The 23711-nt window shown below is 40.5% G+C and overlaps 1 protein-coding gene across 12 annotated transcripts; it reads right to left on the bottom strand.

Annotated features, from left to right (window-relative positions):
* Positions 1-90: 90 nt before the first annotated feature.
* On the bottom strand, positions 91-22235 carry atxn2 (ataxin 2). 12 transcript variants are annotated; one of them, XM_080894474.1, is made up of 26 exons: positions 21730-22235; positions 19949-19979; positions 19496-19555; positions 19056-19127; positions 18301-18451; positions 16122-16136; positions 14160-14284; positions 13916-14007; positions 13547-13735; positions 12633-12805; positions 12051-12299; positions 10867-11055; positions 10387-10566; positions 10126-10230; positions 9867-9937; positions 9375-9739; positions 9070-9133; positions 8807-8953; positions 8144-8161; positions 7439-7505; positions 6334-6527; positions 4761-4887; positions 4498-4686; positions 4165-4385; positions 2237-2414; positions 91-909 (listed from the first exon to the last, which is right to left on the bottom strand). In XM_080894474.1, the coding sequence occupies exons 1-26, from the start codon at positions 21840-21842 to the stop codon at positions 881-883; spliced, it is 3414 nt and encodes a 1137-aa protein (XP_080750600.1). In that variant the 5' UTR covers positions 21843-22235; the 3' UTR covers positions 91-880. The 12 variants fall into 12 exon arrangements, with proteins under 12 accessions (XP_080750600.1, XP_080750604.1, XP_080750605.1 ...); XM_080894478.1 differs by having other exon boundaries at positions 4165-4382; XM_080894479.1 differs by having other exon boundaries at positions 4165-4379.
* Between the last annotated feature and the right edge of the window lie 1476 nt (positions 22236-23711).

Below are 23711 nucleotides of genomic sequence, written 5' to 3'. Positions count from 1 at the left end.
CTTTTGCAAGCCACTGTAAAAAGCTAGAACACAAGAGTGCACGTTCACAGTAACGACACACCAACAGTACAAGCAAACCACAAGAAGCAGTTCAGTTTTTAAAACTTTTTTATTGTTTTTAAATTTTTTTGCTCATTTTTTAAATTATTTATATTATCTACAAAGTAAAAGTTTTAACTTAAAAGTTACATAAGGGTTGGGTGAGAAGTGGGATCTGATCACCTCAGCCGTTATAATTTCATAACACTTTCTCCTGTCCTCTCGGCTGCCAACATGAGTTTATTTCACAGAAAGTTTCTCGTCATGTTTCATTTTTAGTTTGGTTAGAAACGTGTCGTGTAGTCTGGAAATAAATGCAGCACATAGCAGCAGCAATAAACAGTAGGATTAATACTGTCTAAAGGTTGGAAGATTCTTTTCATAACAAGGTGCGGACAAAAATTACGAGTTCCAGTTGAATTTTCTTCTTCACACTCGCTGATTGTTTACTCTCTTTCACTTCTTACTTGGCAAGCTGACTTAAGTTGCAATTTGGGACCCCTGAAAGTGTGTGTAGATGTAGGTATAACTATCTGTGTTTGCAGATCTGTATGTGTATGCGTGTGTGCTTGTGTGTGGGGGGCCTGAATAGGAGCAGTCTTGTCTGTTAAAACTCTAGCTCGTTAAAACATGTCACTGCATCAACCTGTTAACATTCTCTTATTGCCTGGTCAGGGAGGGAGGGAGGAGGGAGGGAAGAGAAAAGCTGATGTGAAGCATGTCTGGTGAGGATGAGGGAAGAGAGGAGAGGGTGGGCTCTCTCATCCTCTTCATCGCCTGGTTATGAAGGCTCTGGTTGAGAAGCGCGGCGCAGAGCGGGTCCCTCAGCTCGCTGACGCATCTACAGCTGCTGCTGATGATGAGGTTGCACTGCAGGGATGACAGAAAGTTTCTTTGTAACACGTTAGACAGCTTTACAAAATACAAACTATTGTTTTAATTACACTCAAATAACAAACCAGTAATTCTCCTCCAATCATCTAAATCTGCACCTAAAGACGGAGTTTTCCCTGGTTTAACCTGAGGAGAATTAAATATCTGATAAAAAAAAAAAAAATAAGTGTGTTTCTTCTGAAATTACCATTACTCAAAATCTCACCCCGATCATGTGTCCCAAGCTGAATCTTTTTAAAGACCTATCTTTAAATAACTGATGGTTCTGCAAAGCCCACAGTATGACTCGACCATCTGCATGGCTCTTATTGTGTGTATCGAATAGAGGACAGATGTTTTCCTTACAAAACACAATCTGAAAGTCACCAGTTCACCTTCGACCAGTGTTTAAATGCAGTTAGCTCAGAGCTGGTTAGTTATTAGCCCCTCAGTGGATGCACCTTTACCACCTTTACATCTTTCAGCCTTTTATGACTCAGGGGTGAAATGTGTTTCTTGTACTGACTGGACACTTGTTACTTTGTCCCAAAGAATATGACAATATGTTAAAATCTTCTGACCAGTGACTGCTGACCTATGTGTCAGCAGTGTCCACGCACATATTTGCCTGCTGGGAATAATACAAAAATCACCTCTTTATGGTCATTTTTAACTGAATCAGATGAAAGGTGTAACATGTGCACAACTTTTATTTATTGCTTTATTTCCCAGGGGATAAATTCTCATCTGAATCAATTCCTACACAGGACAAATTTTACACGCCAAGTTTATGATTTGGGTCAAATACAGCAGCTGCCACTTCTTTCAAAGCTACCTTTTCTTGGCCTCTGTGTTCGCGGGAGTCGCCACACAGAAATCTTACTTCCTATTAAAATTCATTATTTTGAGCTGACTGTAACAAAAAAAAAAACAGAAAAAACAATTTGTGTCCATGAACATGACCGACTACATTGCTGTTCTCCATGGCACCGACACTTGGGTGTCCACGCCTCCCCTGCCTGCACAGGGAGTGACGACAGAACCTCATCAGACTTTCATGGCTGAGGGATAATAACTGTCCAAAGAATTAAAAAAATAAAATTATGTGTGATTGCCCCAGCTAACTGCCATTATATCTATTAATGACACTCACCCCCCATGCAAAAAGAATTGAAGTCTAAATATTTCAACCATTGCCATGAAGAGTACTCACTTATTGCCTCAGTTTGCACAAAGGTGTAAAGAGGAGCTAGTAATGTAAAAGAACATTAGAGAAGGAAAACAACACAGTCTCTTTATAGAGGAAGGAAAATAATAAAAATACCTTGTGGATGTGCCAGGTAGGAGAAATGTGTGGTTGAGGAAACAGGGATGGGGTTAAGGGCAGTCTGGGCCATAGGTGGCTGTGGACCAGCTGGAGGACCCTGGGTAGCCATGAGCATCATTGGGGGATGGGTGGGTGCCGGGTGGTGGGATGGCACAATACCAGACTGCATATGGGCCTGGGAGCGAGAGAAAGAGCACAAGTGTGAGTGAGTGCGCCAGAGTGAGAACAAAAGTGTGACAGTGAGAGATCAACAGAAGGACAAAAGCCAGACTGGGTAAAACGATGAATCAGATGAGTTTCAGTGACACAGCGTTTCACGGCTCCGCCTGTCTGTTACCGACAGGAGCAGCAGCTCTGAACAGACACCGCATGATTCTGAATGTTTTTTTTCCTGTCTTCTTCAGCAGCCTGTTTACATAAAGGTGGGGCTCAGAGACAAACGCACATACAGCATGTGACTTCAGCTAAGACAATAACACGAGGTTACAGTTTACTTTTCAAGTTTGACTTGGAAACGGCAACGTTTGTTTTCCATGTGCAATGAAAACTTCCTGTAAAATGAAACGGTGCGAGTACTTTAACACCTGTAGAACAAACAGAAAATAAAAGAGCACTTTCACTGTGGTCGACCCTTCACACATAAAAGTCTCCTTAACGTACAAGGAAGGAAGAGCCAGGATAACAGAGGACAGGACAATAGCACAATGATTACCTTGAAAGTCTTGCTTTTAAGGCTTATACATGCCCAGACAAAATCTGAAACGGATCCACCACTAGAAGAAAAAGTTTAGCTTCCACAAGGTTTATAATATCTCTACTGTACTGAGACAGGGGTATGAAATCCTGCCAATCACAATCCTAGGGCTTTGGAAAGCTGCTCCACTCGAGTAGCATCATACAATTTACAGTTAAAAATATCCATATCTCATATTTGGCCTTGGTGGAGGCCCTCAGTAGAGACAGATTGATGTATCTCAATGGCAATATTAGCTAATTGGCAGTCTATTGGTATCTGTATTTATAATGGTCAATAGATGAAGTAAAGTTGATGTGTGAAACACTCTTCAGCCAGACAGATTGCAGAGTGGCCTCTGGTGTACAATTCTGAGCAGAGCACAAACAGGTAAATAACTACACATAATGTAACAATGCTAAGGAAACCCATTTGTTTCATGTATCTAGGGGGAACCCCCCCCCAAAAAAACCCCCCAAAACTGTCAGCTATTAGTCATCCTCCCTCTGAAGCAATCTGCTTTATCTCCTTAACCAGTTTCCTTCTGATTGGCTGCCCCTCATAAACAGATTATTTGAACAACAGCTGCTCTAAGCCAGAGCTGCATGTCTGAAATGATCATATTAAAGCCATCCACTCTCACTGACTTCATACATATGAGAGTAGAAAAGACTGAAACTGATCACTTAGTAACTTAAGTCGTGCACAAACACTGAAGTCATCATTTGAAACTTTGGGCAGGTTTATTGTGAGCCTTCTCTGTGATCAACTCTATAGCCTATATATGACACGCAACAAGGGAACTCTCAATAGGTCTATTTAAAGAATTCCTTCATAGACTCAATGGGGCCAAACTGCTATGGGTATCCAAGAATATCTCTGAATTCCGTGGTTAGGTTGTCTTCTTATCAGGAAATAATGTTTCTTTTCCTCTGTACCCCACAGCGTACCGTGAGAATGACAGCGCTACATCCCAACTTGATCATACTGCCAACAAAATGTCTACCTCATTTAAAGGGATTAATAAAAGCCAAATATGACCCATTCATAAACTCAAACACCTACTGGAATGGATCCCAGACCTTTCTCACACCCACAGTTAAGTCCAGCACAGGAAACACTGCCAATCTGATTGCCTGGCTTGAGCCACTGTGGTCGCTGTTGAGCACGTTCACAGCAGGCTGTGACTTACCTGCTGCACGTGCGCCATGTGGTTGGGGTTGTAGCCATGCTGGACCTGCTGTGGGTGGATATACACAGCCTGCTGAGCAGAAGGGAAAGATGCCTGTGGGGACTGAGGGTTTGGCCCTGGGGTCATCGAAGGTGGCGTGGGTGCCAAGGCCGAATACATCTGCTGCTGTGGAGGCTGGTTAGCCAGGTGGAGGGCCTGGGCTGCTGCTGCTGCTGCTGCTGCTACAACAAAAATCATAAACACATGTATACATTACCATAATGCTCCACTTGAAAAAAATCCAGCTCCATGGGGGGAGGGGGTAATTACTACCGCCAACCTTAGGGCACTCACCTGCTGCTGCCTGTGGGTGCTGTGGGTGCTGGACTGGGCTGGCAGCTGGATGGCTAGGAGGGCCTCCATGTTGTGGTCCACCCTGCTGTGCCTGGCCTGTAGGCGTGGCAGAGGGCTGAGGGTGCTGCGGGTGAGGGTGCAAGGTGGCACTAGGGTGGGGGTACTGCTGAGGCATTGGCCCTGGAGACACTGAAACAGCAGTCGGCGTTAGTAATAGTGAAAAGCATTAAAAATCACACCCCGTGCATTGGCCGCACACGTACCATACATGGTGTGTGTCTGCTCTGGGTACTGTGTAGTAGAGGAAGAGACGAGACTGGGCTGGCCATGCGTGGGAGGCGCCATCATCCTGGCACTGCCCTGCATCACTGGACTGAACACATGCTGTGCCTGAAAGAGGCAAAAAGGAAGCCAAAAAACTGAGGAAAGCCTCTATCAACTCCTGCCGTCACAGTTTTGGTAACTGAGTGCCAATTTAGAGAGCCAACATTTGTTCAGAGGCTGCACATGAAATATGGACATAAACACTTTTTTGTGCTTCTGATGCATCTGTTCAGAGAAAGGAAGCTTATTTCTTTCTTGGTTTATACTTTTTTGTAATCATTAGTTAGCCGACTTGCATTTCTTAACACCAGCTCAATTTGTAAGCGCTGTGATGAAACTGAAAGAGAAAAAAAAATGGCTTCTATGGTCTCACTCTGTGGTTCTGGCATATCACATGAACTGTGGTCTGATAAAATCTACAGTAATGCATTCTATGTTCATAGGTTGCATAAAACATTCTCACAAGCTTTCATTTAAAGAGCCTGTGTGTGAGATCATGTTTGTCTGTCTCATCCCAAAGCTGGCCATCTTCACTCAATTTAATTGGCACTGACGATCAAAGTGACATAAGGTTCATTATTTTTGGGGCATCAATGATTATGTGCGTACGATGTGTGTTCGATATGTCCTGAAAAATGCTTCCTTAAAGAATTATGTATTTAAGAGGCCAAATCCTTTCATGACTGTGTTAAAGAAAAATGTAACATTCATGAGGTTTAACTTATTTTCTTACATTTATTTACCTATTTTACATTTCACAACTTAACAGTCATTGTGGTATTGGCATCAAGCCTCAGATATCTTTTTGTCAATACCATCTACTATTCATTAGTAATCAACATAAAAAAATATAAATGTGTGCTTTGAGTAGGCTCTGCTCCAAAAAGTGCTTGAGCCTAGCTGTTTGTATTACTGAGGATTTTCCAGGATTTTTTAAGTCACTGCAGTAAAAGCTGTAGTTTTTCCAATGACAGCCTGTAGCAAACAGGTAGTAACTCTTCAGGTATAAGAAGCAGGAGTACACTTTGAGCTCAATAAATCAGAGGTGATAAAAAAACAAAAACAAAAAAAACTGGCATGACATTGGCACCCCATCAAACTGCTAAAGATCACCAGCATCTGTCAGCCAAATCACCGACAAGTGAACAGCTGCGGGAGATAAAAACTGCCAGTTCTAATTGATGGTACCAGAGAAACTTTAATGGTTACATACGAGTCTTAATAGACGAGCCTGTTCAATCTATCCTTCCTCAATGAGCTGCTAAATAATAATAATAATAATAATAATAATAATAATAATAATAATAATAATAATAATAATAATAATGGATACTTTATTGATCCCCATGGGGAAATTACTTGTTTTTCTCTGCATTTGACCCATTCACTCAGTGAAGCAGTGGGCAGCCCACTAAGCAGGCGCCCGGGGAGCAGTGTGTAGGGACGGTACCTTGCTCAGGGGTACCTCAGGCTGTATAGTTGTGATACTGCTGGTGCCAGAGTAAATCATACCTGTGACTGGTAGTGAGGCATCTGCTGGACGAGCTGCTGACTGGTGAACTGCTGTGGGCTGCAGGTGAAGTACTGCGCTGAGTAAGCCGGGCTCGGTGCTACAATCGGTGGCCCTGCTGCTGTGGCTGGGTGCATCATGGTGGGTGTGCCTGGCGGATGGTGCTGGTCTGACCTCTGCTGGGGCATGTTGGGTACTAGAGATTTATGTTAAGAGATGGGCAAGATGGAGAATAAGTTCAACATCCCATATCACACATATATATACACCAACTCTAGAGGCTTTGGTGAGAGAGAAGGGTCATTGGCTATGAAAGACACTAGTAAAGTCTATATGTGAGGGGGAGAAGAAAAAAAACACAAGCAACTGATCATATTATGAGCCATATTTAAACTTACTGAAAGATAATAAAGATTGGCCAGATCAGAAATTAAAAACAAAATCCTGAAGCCTCTCTCTTGTAAAAGCAAACTACAAAAATACTTGCACAACAGCATTTCTGTACTTGCGTAATAATTGCAGGTCGGTAAGCGTGTGTGGTAAAACAACATATACAACATCAGTGGTTTTTGGTGTCCCGCATAGTGAGAAGAATATACAACATTCTTTAAATGATTGTATAGCGATTGCTGTTGTTGCACGTTTGATTTTGTGTGGGCAAAGCAGCTCAATCCCCCACATGAATAATCAACGTAATTAATCAACCAATCCATCACACTTCATGTAAGACTGGGGAATTATTTTCAGCTTTCATTATTCTCAGCTTCTCATCATGATATTGAGTGACTGGTAATATTTCAGATTGCAGGCTCCTGCGTGGTGTGCTTCTGCAGGAAGCCCTCTCTTTGTTTTTTACCCCATTAGGAATTTATTTACTCCACCAACAAGACATTTTAATTCAACCGTTTTGTAAAAAAATGCCACAACAATGCCACATTGTAAACAATGTTTGGGCTGACTCTGAAAACAAGCTTATTATCACATACTGTCCAAATAGCTGGTTAAAAATATTTATGTATTCACATGGTTTGTAAATATTGTTCACCAAGTTGAAAAAAAGATTATGTGGGAGGGAAATGAGAGAAAGAAAGCGGTGGTTATTCTCACCTTTACCTGGTCTGTAGGGTTTAGATTGGCTCACTGTCATAGGCATCTGAACCTGGTACATGGGAGACTGGAGAGAGGTGAGGAACGAGGAAAGGTAGGGAAAAACAAAAAATAAAAAAACATGTTTATACTCAATTTTCTGTGAGATTTCCAACAAGATTATAAAACAGACAGTCTGAGGATAAACATGGGTGCATCTATGCTCATTTGTCTGGGAACCTTAATAACAATCTGGCTGCAGATAAACTTTTCATCTTCTTTTTGTCTAACACAAACAGCTTACTAGAATGTAAGAGCTTGTGGGAGTCATCGCTTACCTGGGGCCACATGCACTTTCTACACCTGACTATCATGAGCCAAAAAGGTGTTTTTACAGCATTCATAATACTGTTTTTTCAGTTCCTGAACTCATTAACATTGTCCACCATGCATTTGTGTTACAAACACCCCTTCAGCAAAAACAAGCTAGCTTAAACTCATTTTAGCTTGCAGCCATTTGTTTGGAAAACAGATGGAACAAAGGGAAATGAGCACAGTTTTAAGTCCATCTGAAGAATTGCAATAAGAAGTTGGCAAACCAACATCTGATGATATTAATTCAACAAGCAAGCAAAACATCCCAGTACTTATTGGGCTTAAAAAATAAAATAAAAATAATACAAAAAAAAGTTTTTAAAAATAGAAATCTTAGAAAAATTCACAAACCTTCCATATTATGCTTTTCTAATGGAGCGAGAGAGAGAGAGGGGAGGAGGAGGGGGAGAAAAGGGAAGAAGAACCACTTTTTAGTTGTTATCGTTTGCACGTGTCTGATGTTGGATCACCAAGTTTTTCTTAAAGCAACATAAGAAATGTATTGATCACAGCTACATATATGCAACATCAAAATTATATCTATACTAAACTTCTAAAAAAAAAGCTTTGACTAAACATTTCTAAGCTTGTTATGCAAATAATCACCTAAACATTTCTCAGTTCATTCTGTAAGAAAACCATGTAACTAACACCTTCTCAAAAGAAGACAGGGAACAACATGTCATGGGGAGGGGGACCTTTTTCCCCCCTAATGCTTCTTCTGCTACATGGAGGGAAAAAGTTTACAATGAAACAAATGACAACAAATGTGAGCTTTGTCCTTAAAAACATAAAATACACTGAGAAAATAATGATGGCAGGCATGAATCAAAGAAAAGGAAAGAAAATTACCACGTGAGGACAAACATAGACATGTTAGTCACTGTTGTTAGGGGTTGGTCTGAATGAACCCTGCATTTCATACCAACACAGTGTGATGCTCTGGGTGATTTGCACTGAATAAAAATGAATATCTCCATAATGTACATTTCAGTATGCAGGTGTGTATCTCACCTGAACTCCAGGGCTGACTGGCGTCAGCGGATACATCTGGGGGAAACAGACTGTCTGGCCATAAACAGTTGGAGGTTGCTGGACCACGATGGAGGGGCTGGGCTGGCCTTGAGGCCGGGGAGGCGTTGGGGTGTTGGCTGGTTTGGGCTGAGGGAAAATACAAAGAAAAACAAAAGCATATAGAGACATAAATAAATTAAATACCAGACCTAGTTTTTGGTTTCCAAATGTTTTAAGCTTGGCAGAAGTGGGTTATAACTTACCTGTGTATTAAACCTGGGTTTGAACTCATTAGCATTTGGGTTCAGGGTTGATTTTCTCACTTGACTGCAGAGAGAGAACAAATAGAGAAAAGGAATGAAAAGGAAGAATTTGTTTCTGAAGCTACTTAAACTTCATTAAATTGTGTTTCTTTAAATTAATAAATATTTATCATTAAATAATTTGTTGTTGGTTTTGGACAGTAATAAATCCCTACTGTGCATTATAGTAAACTGACTACAGACCACACAAAATGCAATAAAGTCATTTTTGGTTTTCTCGTGGAATGGGTCTCCTGTCCACTCACTCCTGCACTGCTTCTTTTTTCTCCTCCTTCTCTTCATGCTTGGGTCCGCTGAATGTTGAGGTGGCCGTCGTCTGAACTCCCTGTGACGTCACATCAAGCCCTGGCCTCTTCTGGTCAGTAGCAGAGGGAGACTGAGACATTGCAGCGGGGCTGCCAGGCTTACTGGTGCTTGTGGTGGTAGTCGGTGGAGCATGGGTACCACTAGGTGTGCCAGCAGCAATTACTACAACACCATCTTCAGTGGCCTCCCTCCCCACTGTGGAGGCTTTGTCCAGGGGAAGATCTTTAGGTTTGTCTGCAGGGTCTCTAGCAGACTTGGTCATCACTGGTTCACAGGGAGGGTCTGGGTTGGAACTAGACTGCAACTGGCAGAGGGAAAGAGGAAAGATGAGTGGAAGAGGGGCACAACCTCTGCTAAAGCCTCACAAACATGAGATGAGATCAGTCATATCTTAGCAATTTGTATGTCATATAAATTCAAGATATACTTACCCTAAAATCTACACTAAATTTCTTTAAATTATCTATTTGTTTTCTGTGGTCTGATGGTATAGAAGGCGGTCCTGCAAAGTGAATGGAGAGAAATAAATGCAGATTCTGGAAATATCAATTTTTAAGACATTGTTACATTACGACTACTAAAGAAAGGAACAGATGAGAAACCCTCGTACTCATGTTTAAAATTGTATTGCTTCTCAACATTCTGAGGTTAAAAAGAACAAGTTAATGCAAATTTCTAGTGTTTACCAACCTTTACAAACTTGTCTTGTAAAACTAGGTGAACTTTCCAAAGGCTTGATGTTCTCCTTGTTTGTAGGAGATGTTTGTCTAGTCTCCTGGGCACGACATTCTTTTGCTAAACATACAAAAGAAAGAACGTTTACTTACTCCCATCAAAATGATTTAATGATAGCTTTTTCTGATTGTAGCACTTATTTATTCATTATAAAAACCAACAGACGTGTTTTCATATCACTATTCATACTCAGTCCTTTGTTAAACTTCAGCTTACCATCTCCTGATGAAGAAGTGACTATGCTGGGGGCAGGGCTAGCTGCAGTAGGAGAGGAAGCTGATGTTGGAGTAGTAACAGTTTCCACAGGAGCTGTACCTGTCTGAGGTGATGGGAGGGAAGAGGAGCCAGCTGAAGCTCCACCCATACTATTCTGTCGGGGGGAGCGAGGTCTGTGAGCTGAGAAGGGGAGAAGAATTTGGTGTTCACAACACATTCAGGTTAAATAACAAACAATAACAGGTGCTTTGAAATATGCCCTCCAGTGGCATTAAACTAAAATCTCTGCAAAGGGAGAAAAATACTGGACTAGTAGGTTCACCATTGGGATGCATTTAAAAATCCTATGTTGCCTTGTTCTCAAGTTACATTGCATTCACAAGCTTTGGTGTCCACACTACCTGCCCACCCAGCAGGGTGACAATATCCCATCAGCCTTTTATGGCTGAGGGGTACAAACTATTCAGATTAATAGTCTACCTCCGCTAACCACTGAGGACCATGTCCCTCCAGAGGAAGAGCTGCTCCTGGTTTGTGGAGTCACTATGGACTCTCCAGGGGGATTATGGGAAATTAAGTCCACTCCTTGGGGTACTCCACTGGTCCGACAGGGTGGCACTCTGTGAGCACGAGGCGTCCGCTGAGATTTTGGAGACATCCTTGGTGGACCTAGAGATGTATAAAGACAGAGGCAAATGGATAGAAGCTGGTAAACACACAGTGACAGCAAAGTGAACATGTGTTTCCTAGCATCCCTCTGTTAATTGTTTTTTGTTTTTTAACTCACCAGTGCCTCACAAAAACTTTCAAAAACTCAAGTCTACATGCTGATAAATATCACACCAAACAGTAAGGTTATTTGTTGCATGCATGCTAGTGGAGAAATTACAGATGATCCTGTAAAGTGATCAAACACCACATCACAACCAAGCAAAGTGAGAGATGAGAAATGGGAAAGCAAAGGCCAAAAAGTGAGATGAACAGTGGCCTACAGTAACAGCATATTAAAAAAATAATGAGAGGCCAAACACTAGTTAACAATTTTTCTATTCAAGTAAAAATAATTGACGTCAAGAGATTAAGCCTCACTACCAGTTTTTTGGGGGCTTTTTTTTGGAGGAACTCTGGAAATTGACGGATCACATTTCTGGTCAACAGTTCGTATCCCAATGGAGTGGAATACAGAGAAGACTTTTAAAAACCGCATGTGAAACTTAACTGGTATTACAACCACTTATCAAATTTGTCAATTCAAATATCTCTGAGCATCTTTCTCATGCCTCAAACATCAAGCCTTTTTTTTTTTTTAAATTAGAATATCATCGTGCACCTTCTTTTGAATGATCTACCAGAGAAGTTGATAAATTGGTGCCTTAAGTGTTACCACACCCAAAGCATGGCACACATTGGTGCACCCACATGCCAAGGTGAAACTGCCTGATGTACTGACAGAGAATCAGAGTTTTTCAAATCTGATCCCAACTCAGTCTGACCAAGCAATTTCTCCTATTTCTGCTGTTCCACACTAGACCTGGGCAAACTTATTTTTCAAATAAAACTGATCGCCATCAACTTTGAAATATTTCACATTTCTTTGTGACTTAAATCCCTCCACCTTCAACTCGTGTTTTTTGCCCAGGTCTACTCCACAGAGATGTGGGTACCTTCTGAAGACATGCGTTTGGCCAGAGCGGAGGCTGGCGATGTGGGCCCATGGTGGGAAAGGGAGGATGAAGAGGAGGGATAAGAGAGGTGGGATGAATGAGAGGAAGGTCTGGAAGGTCGAGAGGGGGGCCTGGAAGGTGGCCTGGTGGGCGTGGTTGCCCGATGAGGCAGGGAGGAGGGACCGGACTGGTAACGAGAAGGGGGACGGGAGGAAGGAGATGGACAGGGTGAGGGCCAATGGGATGAACCTAAAAGAGGCAAGGACAAATGATCAAGGATGACACAAGCTATAGTGCAGGGGAAACAAAGGTATAGTGGGGACAGAAAGAAGAGAGAAATTTAATTTAAAAAAAAAAAAAAATGACAAGGGATGGGGAAACAGGAAAAAAATTGCTTAAATAAAAATAAACTAACAAGATAACACAAGAATAACCCAAACACTTTGCCACTGCAAAAGAACTTATTTCGAGTCGTGGTTTGATCACAACAGTGACTCACTCATCCACTCCTTTACTCTCACAAAGACTGTGTTTGATTTGCAGCAAGTAACAGCAGATTTGTAGGTGACATATTAAATATACCTCCATTAACCACCCTCTGGTCGGATCCAGAACTGGGACTGTAGTCGTGGGGTCCTGGTCGAGGAGTGGGGGGTCCAGCTGAGCTCTGACCAAGACGAGGTGAATTCTGACGCCCTGGCCCCCATGACATTGCCTCCCTGTTTCTCTGACCAGGAGGAATGTACTTGTTCTCTCTACAAACATACAAACAGACTTAACTCAGCTAAACATATACACAAGGCAATAATAAAGATGAGCAATTAATTCTATACTTTATTCCATTCCAGTAAGTGGTCATTAGCTAAAATGAGCTTATTTTTTAATTTTAATTACCAGTTATAGGAAGTATTTGTTATAGGAACATTTGCTGTCTACTTGTCTAATAGGCTTAAATATTCCTCCCAAAGAACAGGAAAAGGGGCAATAGAGTTCTACATGCAGCACAAGAAGCATTAGAAAAAAACCGACAGAAAACAAACTCCACAAAGATTTTTTTTTTTTTTTTTAAAAAAGGCACTAACAGCAGTAGTAGTAGGCCCTGTTCAAAATTTTTAACACTCAGTTTAGAAGTTCTTTGTGTATTATGACTTTGTGTTCTTCACTGCCAGTGCAAAGCCAAATGAGCAAGAGAAGCATAAACTAAAGCAACAGTTTTATTTCAGTGCCCCCTGGTGACAGCACACAGCTACAACACAGATGATTGTATGCAAAGCTCAGCAGTATCCTTTTCCAGCTCCTCTTAAATTCTTATAACAATAAATTGTGAATAATGCGAGTTCTAACAACTCCACAGAATGCATCAAGAGGCAATAAAAATTGAAAATCGTTCAAATATGTTTACGAACACAATTACATTTACATAATTGCAAAGTGTACACAAAATGTATTCACAGAAACACGTAGTATTTTTGTAAAAACTCATATCCTGGCACCACCTGCCAAGTGTGTGAGTCTCCCTTTCCCCTCGCACAACAGCAGTGAATTTCTCCTCGTCAGTCCGTTCATCATTCTCCAGAGCAACGCGGGCCTTGTACGTGGCACTAGCCTCGATCTCCTCTGCCAGCTGGGCAGCACGCGCCTCCCTCTTCAAGAACTCTTCTGAGTTGTCCCTCTCTAAAGGTACCCTGGGAAATAAATTCAGGTTAGACAAGGAGTAACATGGGACAGCATGGTTCTAAGTCTTTAATTTTATAATAAAACCAGATTAAAGAGTGAACGTTTGTTTACTGTCAGAGATTCAAAATTAAACATATCTAGTATGACAAGTATACAAACAAATACATGGAGAACATGAAGAAGCTTACGTATATGTGGACAGGCTGCTGTCATATGTGGACAAGACTCCATATTTCTCCTCATTGTACTTGAACATGTCATTGGGATCCCACCCATTAGACTGATGTGAAAACAGTAGCAGAGACAGAATTTGACAATCAGCATGTGAACAAATTTAAATGCTCTGGATCACATGAAACAAACTCTTTGTTTCGGTTGAATATATAGCAAGTTTAGCACCAGCCTGTTTCTGGTGTCTGATACTTTTCTCACCACATCAGTATCCAGAGACTCGAGGCTATCAGAGTTGTGGGTCTCTCCTCCATCCCAGGGCTCAAGATCTTTTTCTTTATGCTCGCCATTGATCCGGCCAGTCACTGCTGCATCTGTGAAGTTGTCTGAAACATGAAGAAAAGAATGTATATATTTATGTACTGCATGATACCACACACACGCATGCACGCACGCAGGCTCCACTCTCACTGCTTAGAAAACAAAGTGCTCATCATGCTTCAAGAGCCTCTGAGAGAGTTCTTACAGCAAACGTCTATATGGAGAGTTTGACGGTTCAGAAAGACACACCGAGTTACATCCAAACACAGGTTCAACAGGATTTTGGGGGGTGGGGGTGGGGGGTTCCTTTCCAAAAAAAAAAAAAAAAAAAAAAAGCAATTTTCTTGAGCTGGCATTGGTGAGTCTGGAAGTGTGGGCAAGACTTGTGAATAAAGGGAGAGTCCTGAATCACTGTCAGAGTATGTAGCATAATGTCTCTAGGTGCTACAGTATTTTCAGATGGCTCACTTTTATCAGAAATTAAATCCAGCTACGAGCAGTGTCTACAATGCTTGACTTGCACCCTATTTATTAAGAATCACCATAGCAACATCTTGAAAGGGAGCACATTAATTAAACAATTTACTTTGGGCTAATTGCGGTTTCAGGATGTTCATTATTTTTATGTAAATGTATGGAATACATTGACTCAACAAAGTCATAAACAGACAGATCTGCTCAAAGAAAACCCCCAATTATAACTGAATTGAAATTCTAATCTCATGTTAGCCCAAGTCTGCTCTCACATTTGCAGATCTGGCACCAGTGAACTATGTGCTCAAAGCATACCAGCCACCTGGAGTTGCTTATCTCACACGTCATAACTCATTTCACAATACAAAAGGCATTTAAGCGTTTCAGGCACAGAGCAAGTTCAGAAACATTAGACTGACACCATACGGGCAGTTGGGCCAATAGACCTGGTTTATATTTCCAGTGTTTGCTGGCATGCTTTGTGCACACTGTCCACCAAAGGAATTATACAAAGTAAGAAAAATTTTAAAATCAAACGTGAGAATAGTGAGAGGTAAGCAAACATGCATTTAGACTGCAGTTAATTACATGACCTCAAAGCATTTCAGTGCCAAACAAAATTAAACTTCTCCTAATAACCTTTTAAAAACAATGCTCAGAAAACAAATGATGTAAGAGAGCCCAATATGACTTTTGAATCAGTTGCTTTCAATGGAATCACATTAATGTTGCTGATAATCTACCATTTAAGTGTGACATGACTCGAGCAAGGCCAAGAAAGGTTTAAAAAACAAACAAACTGATGTTTAGGAAAAATCCTATAAAAGATAAACTAAACAAAAGCAATAAACATTACCTTCTTCTTATACAAGTCACTGCTTCATCATTGCCACTTCTTGTTGTTTATTTCCCCCCATCCTATTTTCTCTGGTTTTCACAATTTCTGTGATTTTTTATTTTATTTTAATACAAAGCACTTTGTAACCTTATTAACACAAATAGAGTTTATATTAGTATAAAAGAAATTACCCAAATGTATCCCATAGGCTGTATCAAAAGTTAAAACTGGATAATATTTAAAGACTCCAAAAATCAGCTTGAATGATTTTGAGGGAATAATTCTTCCACTGAAAGCAACATGCAGTCTGAAGACGCAGTTAAAAATATAAAGCAACACTGATCAGCAATACATATCTCATTTTTAGTTTTTGGGTGTATGAGAGCAGTGATCCTAAAACTTTGAGAATCATACTGGAATCAAAATGCAGTAACAATACATACAGCAAAAAAAAAAAAAAAAAATAGATCATCATGCCCAAATGTTCATAAACGTTACATTTCTAATTTAACAGGTCTAACATAAGAGCACAGTACATATTTTTAAGAGCATACAAAGATGTGCAAAAGGAGAAAACAGCCATAGATTACCTGTGTCTGAGGAGACTAGACCATTGGAAAGGAGAGACACACAGATGACAGATAGTCAGAAGAATGACTGACAGATAAAATGACTGGCAATCACACCAACAGTTAAATTCATACCAGACATATTTATGATATGGTTCACCTAGATATAAGTTGTAAAGGTACTCAATTCTAACAATCTGAGCTTGGGTCAAGCCATGTCTAGTGCACTCCTCACATCCCATGATTTCAACTGATCACTTATTGAGCATTTCTTTAAAAAAAAAATAAAGGGGCAAGCAGACAAACCGACAGACCACAGTACGTCAGGCTGAAGGACATCACGTCTGACACAGTGGTCAGCAGCACAGGAGCACCACAGGGAACTGTGCTGTCCCCTCTTCTCTTCACCCTGTACACCTCTGACTTCTGCTACAACTCTGAATTATGCCACATTCAGAAGTTTGCAGACGACACAGCCATCATGGGGTGTATCTGGGATGATCAGGAAGAGGAGTACAGAAGTCTGGTGAGGAACTTTGTCGCATGGAGTCACACAAACCACCTGCAACTCAACACCTCAAAGACTAAGGAACTGGTTGTGGACTTCGGGAGGTCTAGAGCAGGTCCACTGCCGGTTCAGATAGAGGGGGAGGAGGTGGAGGTGGTCAACAAGTACAAGTACCTCGGGCTGTGGGTGGACAATAAACTGGACTGGTCATGCAACACAGAGCACCTGTATAAAAAAGCCCAAAGCCGACTGTACTTCCTCAGGAGGCTGAGGTCTTTTAACATCTGCAGGAAGCTCCTGAGGATGTTTTACCAGTCGGTGGTTGCTGGAGTACTTTTCTATGCTGTGGTGTGCTGGGGGAGCAGCACAGCAAAGAAGGACTCATCCAGGCTGGAGAAACTGATCAGGAGGGCTAGCTCTGTGGTCGGCATGAAGCTGGACACTCTGGTGACAGTGGCAGAGAAAAGGACATTAAAGAAACTGATGGACATTATGGACAATGCCAGACATCCTCTGCACACGGCCATTAACAACCAGAAGAGTCTGTTCAGTGACAGGTTGCTTCTCCCAAAGACAAGAACTAACAGACTTAAAAACTCCTTTGTCCCACACGCCATCAGACTGTTTAACTCCTCCCTGGAGGGGAGAGGGAGGGGAAACAGGAGGACAAAGGAGGGGGGAACAACTAAGCTGTAGTGCCTCTTCACCTCACTGTGCAATACCTTTTGTGCAATACTTTTGTAAATAGTCAACGGTGCAATAGACTCAATACTTGAAATGTGCAATTCACTTGTATTTTTATTTTTATTCCTATTTATTCTATTTATCCCCTTCGTATATTTTATTTATATTGTCTCTGTATATATATATATATATATATGTGTGTGTGTGTGTGTGTGTGTGTGTGTGTGTGTGTGTGTATTTTTATATATATATATATATATATATATATATATATATATATATATATATATATATATATATATATATATATATATATATATATATATAATATTCTGTAACTCTGTAACTTCTGTCGGTGCTGTGCTTTTTTGGAAATCGAATTTCCCAGAGGAACCCACCCGAGGGATTAATAAAGTTCTATCTAATCTAATCTAAACATGGGTACTTTTGACATTTTATCTTTCTGTGTAAATTTCACTCACTTCACAAGTTGTTAAAGTGAAGTGGCATCATTGTAGTGCCATAGTTTCAAATCATGAAGCAAAACCCCTCACACCTTCATGCCTGTATATTTTCAGACAACAAAACTCTCCTGCAGAGTCAATTATCGTCCAAAGCAGAATCATATGGGTGTACATGAATTACATGAAGCAGGCTCCTTCAGCCTTTATTGAGTGTCCTTGTTGCACTAGAGCAACCTTTGGACCAATCGATAGATCAAATTAGACTTCAATGACTGGCCACTCTGAGCAGACACACAAGACTTAACTCACAGAAAAGCCTCTGCAACATCAAGATAGAGAAGACTGAGAAGGGTAATACATTGTATGTATGCAAAGATGGGAATTCACTGACATACGTTTATATTTTCGTATGTGTAAATGGACAGTGTGACAAACTCACCCAGTTAACATTGTCCATAGGTTTTCAATATGCGCATGATAACATCTCCAGTTTCAATAACTAAAAAAAAATCTTTGCCAAAAAATAAAAATATGACCACACTACCTTTCCTGGCGAAATTTAGATCCACATCTTTAAAGTTCACAACTACGACATCAGAAGCCTTGAAAATGATGCTCTCTACAATATCTTCTTTCCTGGGCCCTGTGCTCGGTTCTGTACTCTTTCGGTGGGCTGCATCCAACACCAGGTCACACTGAGGGAGAAAAATATCATTTGAAACACAGAGGGCAAAAAAACAAAAAAAAAAACTATCTGCAAAAGACACAAGAAACTATGGACACAGGAGACTGGGACAATGCACTCTTTCATGCCCATCACACTCCACAGTAGCTAGAGACACAAAACAGCTATAAACAATCTCAAGAACAACCCTAAAACTAAAACATACTGAGAAATCTCAAGAGATCTGTTTTAAGCATCACAAGAAAGATATGTGGTGTATGGTTATGAATTAAAGATCTGGAAAATTGTAGCAGGCTTCCTTTAACTATTAGTCAAATAAATCACTCATCACTCTTATCAATTAAACTACTTTGTGTAATCCTGGCATCAGCAGAAAACCTCAAATTTACTTATGATTATTACTTTTGGGAAATAATTCAGCCTAAAAGGGAAGGTAAATGCTCAAATATCAGAAAAAGCAATGCCGGTCTAAACCACCTTAGGGGTGAAACTAGTACCAAGTGTTAGCAAGACTCCATCACATTTAACCCTAATCATATTCAGCTAGTGAGAAAGTAACAGATTTCCCTCCATATTGGCACAATAAAGAATACCACATTATGCATGAGCCTTACCTCTGGGCCATAGGTCTTAAATACTCCCTCATAGATGGCTCCATTTTTCACTTTAAGCTCACACTTGGTCCCCTACAATTAAAGAGGCTTGTCGTTATATACGGTATGTGCCTTTCAGTACAAATTTTAACTTACATGTTCAAAAATATAAGTTCAGAAACCCATTTTTCTGCAAGGCAAACCATTGATTGATCAATCACTCGTTTCCTTTTATGCAACCAGCTGTCTCTACAACAGGCTTTGTTTAATGCTGTATAAACAATTTGAAGAAACAGCATGTGGTAAAACAGACTGCAGTAAATAATGTTCTTACTAACTCACTTAGAGTAAGCATGATTCACATGGCTACTTCATCCAAGGAATTTTGCAACTATGCATATTCTTATAATCATTACACACAGAAAAAAAAAAGGAACAAGGTAGGCACACAGTAAACGTACCACCACTGAAGTCAAGACATGGACCATCCTCATATTTGCATATACACCATTGAAAATGACCTAAAGAAAAGATACAATTAATTTTGATGCTCCCATTTTGAGCACAAAAAAAGATGCCAAATAATGTCTCATCACTGTGGAATACCAATACACTTGTTCCATTCTTAATGCAATTAAAAAGGCGATATCTGGATTTATGCTTTCTCTGGCATTAAAATGCTTTAAAAAGAGGAAACCAAGAAAAAGAAGTGTTAAAGCATTGTGAGGGTTTTTCCTGCATAAGATAAATTCTGGTGCCCACCAATGACATGCCTCAAGAGGAAAAAAACACCATCACTATGTTCAAAAATCTGTATTTTTTTATTTTATTTTATTTTTTAAGTTTTTTAAAATACTCAAGCTTGAAGGTAATTTTGTTTCTCAAATGTATATGAAAAATAACAGGTTACTCACTGCTGCTGGACCTTTGCCACTGTGTCTCCCCCTGAGGGACAGAAAAAAAAAATCGCATTTTGATTAAATTGTTGTCAAACTCACCATCAACTGTAAAAAATAAAATAAATAAAGACTTGACTTAGCACATGCTCTGATATGTGCAACTCACTAAGAGAAATCATAAGAGGCAGTGATTAAGATGATACAGAAGTGCACTTGAAGTTAATCAATACAAGCTATATAATTTGCTTTAACCTTAACCTCATTTCTAAAATATACTTTCACAGCATACTGCAAGTATCTGCATATTACAATCACTTGTAGCAAACTACAGAGAACCAGGTTTAAGAATACATGAGGGTCTTATAATGATGCTTTACTGAGATTATGACTGAAGAGGACATGTGAAATGTTTGCAGCTGCAGACATGAAAATGAAATCACTTTGGTTTTATCAAGTATAAGATTTATTACCATCACTATCGATTTCAGCTGTGGAGACATCACCACAACCATCAACACAGCCCTCTTACTTGATCAATTGTTTAAATTGTGGACATTGACTTCATATTTAAGATCGACAGAATTGCTCTTGCAGATCACATTTCCAATGTGCAATGTAAATTCTGAAATTTCCCCAGTGTCTCCAAAACATTATGCTTATAATAATGATGTTTGTGATGCAATCTAGCCAAACACTCAGCCGCTAAGAGTTTTCCCAGGCATGTCCTAAAATGCACCTTGTTCAGCAGCTGGCACATAACCAACCATTCAACGTAAGCAATGGCCACTAACCCCTATATTATATCCGTTGCAGTAAATCAGCCCTAAGCTTTCTAAAACACACTTAGCCATGCCATTTTGAGCTGTAATGTGCAGGTTTTGTGAGCATGGTTATAAACTGGACCAATATTCATTTATAGCATCTTCACGATGAATCCTACGCAGTGAAAGGGGAGTGCTGTCCTAGTGACCGGTGAACAGCAGCCTGACCACCAAAAATCACAGCATGCATGCTGTTCATGCACTGACAGTGTGCTTTATCTTCATCTTGGGACGACGTGTAGAGAGAAAGTCACATGCCTCAAGGACACTATTTCTCACGAACAGCAATGGCAACGTCAAGGTTGAAAGCCAGTCGGTCTGTAATTCCCCCTTCTCCTCCTCACCCCCGTTTCCACACCCGCCCCTTTCTTCTGAGCGCCCACACGCTTTATATCCATTTCCTGGCAACCCCGTTGCAGCAATGTTGCGGTAACGTACCAAGCTACATGGCAGCCAAAAGACAACAAATGCCGTTGCGTGTCCCCCATTAGCCAACGGTTACAAAACTGAAATGCAAGCATAGGCTGGCAATTGGCTAATTAACGCTAGCTGACTTGGCTTCAAGCTTAGAGTAAACTGATACCAGCAACTTGGCAAGCAGCGTCACTAGTACTACACTCATGTGAGGAAAGATAAATGTCCACCCGAACATGTATTTATGGAAAATCAACCTCGTGGTGGCATGTTTGATTTAACGTGCCAGAGAAGATAATGTCACGTCGAAAGTTGCAACAGCACTGGACCAAGCAGACAGGCAGGCCTCGCTAGCTGAACTGCACAACTGGCTGACCAACACGTCGCAAGGCCCGCACAACGTTCACAAACACGCACTAGTTTTGGACCACTTAACGGCAATGTCATCTCTTACAACCGCTACCGTTTGGCAGTGACTATGTCCAAATATCGAAAACGTGTCAAACCAACCCTCCTTGCTGTGTTTTTGCTTCGCTATGTTAACGTTCTAATTTCACATACCTGCCCAGATTCTGTCTTCCCCCGCCGCTTCCTCCGGCACCGGAGGCGGCGGCGGCACCGGCGGTGCTACCACCGCCGGGCTTGCTGCGATTTCCACCGGCCTTCATTGACATGGTGATCCCATAAAAGACAGCGTCTTTAACAGACCAGTTTCACGCCGCAATTTCTTGACGATGAGACGGTGTGCGGTACCTCACTAACGTTGGGCAATCCGAAGACCTAGCTTAGCCAGCAGGCTAAAGTCAACGTGCCTGTTCAGGAGGATGCTTTGCTAAGCAGCTAGCCTGGCTAACAGTTGCTAGCTAAATTAGCGACCTGTACAATTCCTATTAAAACTGAAAAAAAATATATTTAAAAAAAGACAACACGCTCTAGTAACTTTTCCGAAATGAACATGTGTGTTACACCTCTTGTCAATTTGTTATATAATTATTATCTCAAAATCGGGTTTGCAGCTATCTCGGATTCTTTCCGTTGCTAACAGCGAAAAGACCAAAACAGCCTGAAAGGGGGACAAAAACAGCGGAGGGATATGAGAGGCGTGACGGCTCGCAACACTTCACTCTATATTTTTATACGCTGTGTTATTTGAAAACTATTGATCTTGTAAACAGATGAACATGACCATCTTTAACGTAAAAACCCAATGCAGACATTTGTGTTAAAAGAGACACAGTTACATCATGGCACTATTTTCAGGAAGTCCATGAATTTTCAATTACTATGTAGTGTCATCCACGTGAGCCGGCGAACTCACTACTAACATACACACAAACACACACACACGGCGCGTGTGGGCATAGTGATGGCTAGTATCCACTGAAGCATGAAGGTTTCCAATTAGCAGGATTGGAGGGTCACTTTGAGATAGTCCCATTTTTCGTTAATAACTGGTGTAACTTCCACAATCTTGATATGACAAGACAGCTGTACAAAGAGGATTCCAGTCTAGTAAACTAAACTAAAACAAAGTAAGGATAAAAAAAAGTTTCATCAAATAAAAAACAAAGTAAAATAAAATAAATAAATGGACCTAGAAAACTAACTAGTAGGGCTAAGGGGTGTGTCACAACTCTGTTGCTTGTGAAGCTCGCACACAAGAATTTCACTCGCATGTGCTGTGACAATAAAAGTGATTTGATTTGATTTGAGAAGAGGGGCATTGGGTGGCACCAATCCCCCTAAGATCTTATGTAACAAGTCTAAATACTTTTTCCCACTTTGCAAAACATTTATACAGTGCGTGATTGTGCTTAAATTCTTGTGCAGCATCACTTTATACAAAACAAATCTGCAATAGGAACCAGGGCTGCACATGAGCCTGAAAATTGTCTTTTCTTGCCCATTTCTATACCTTTAAAATTTTATTTTATTTCATTTTCCCACAATGTCAAATATGGTAGAGACAATGTTGTTGCATGGCCAGGTATGGGCTGCCAGTGGAACTGAGTCAGACAAATAGTGCAAGACTGACTGGAATGTAAATGGATAATGACCCAAAGCTTACTGCAAAGGCAACCTAAAAGTTTCTCACGGCAAGAAATGTGATATTCTTCAGTGGCCAAGTTGGTCACCTGATTTCAATCTAACAGAGCATGCTTTTCACTTACTCAAGGGCAGAGCGACACAAACAAGGAGCAACTGGAGGTGGCTGCACTAATGTTTTTCATTTAAAATTTCCACAGTCAAATATTAAATATATTATTGAGAAAAGTTCAAAGGTTTGACCTGTTGGTCTAACATAATGAGTCACTGCATGAAGAAATATCAGGACTTTCTGTTCTATAATAATCAAAATATATTACTTCACAATTTATATGGAACTGAAACATATGTAAAGACCAACAATAAGAGATAAACATAGTCCTTTAAGTAGGTATTGATGGATACATTTGCCACTTTAATGTTGTAGCATGTGGATTAAATGAGATTCATAAATATTTATGTCATGTAAATTATTCAAATGGTATTAATATTGAAGC

This window comes from Rhamphochromis sp. 'chilingali' (assembly GCF_963969265.1).
Source record: "Rhamphochromis sp. 'chilingali' genome assembly, chromosome: 10".
Classification (NCBI taxonomy): domain Eukaryota; kingdom Metazoa; phylum Chordata; class Actinopteri; order Cichliformes; family Cichlidae; genus Rhamphochromis; species Rhamphochromis sp. 'chilingali'.
The sequence above is the reverse complement of the archived record's forward strand: the minus strand, read 5'-3'. Positions and strand labels throughout refer to the sequence as shown.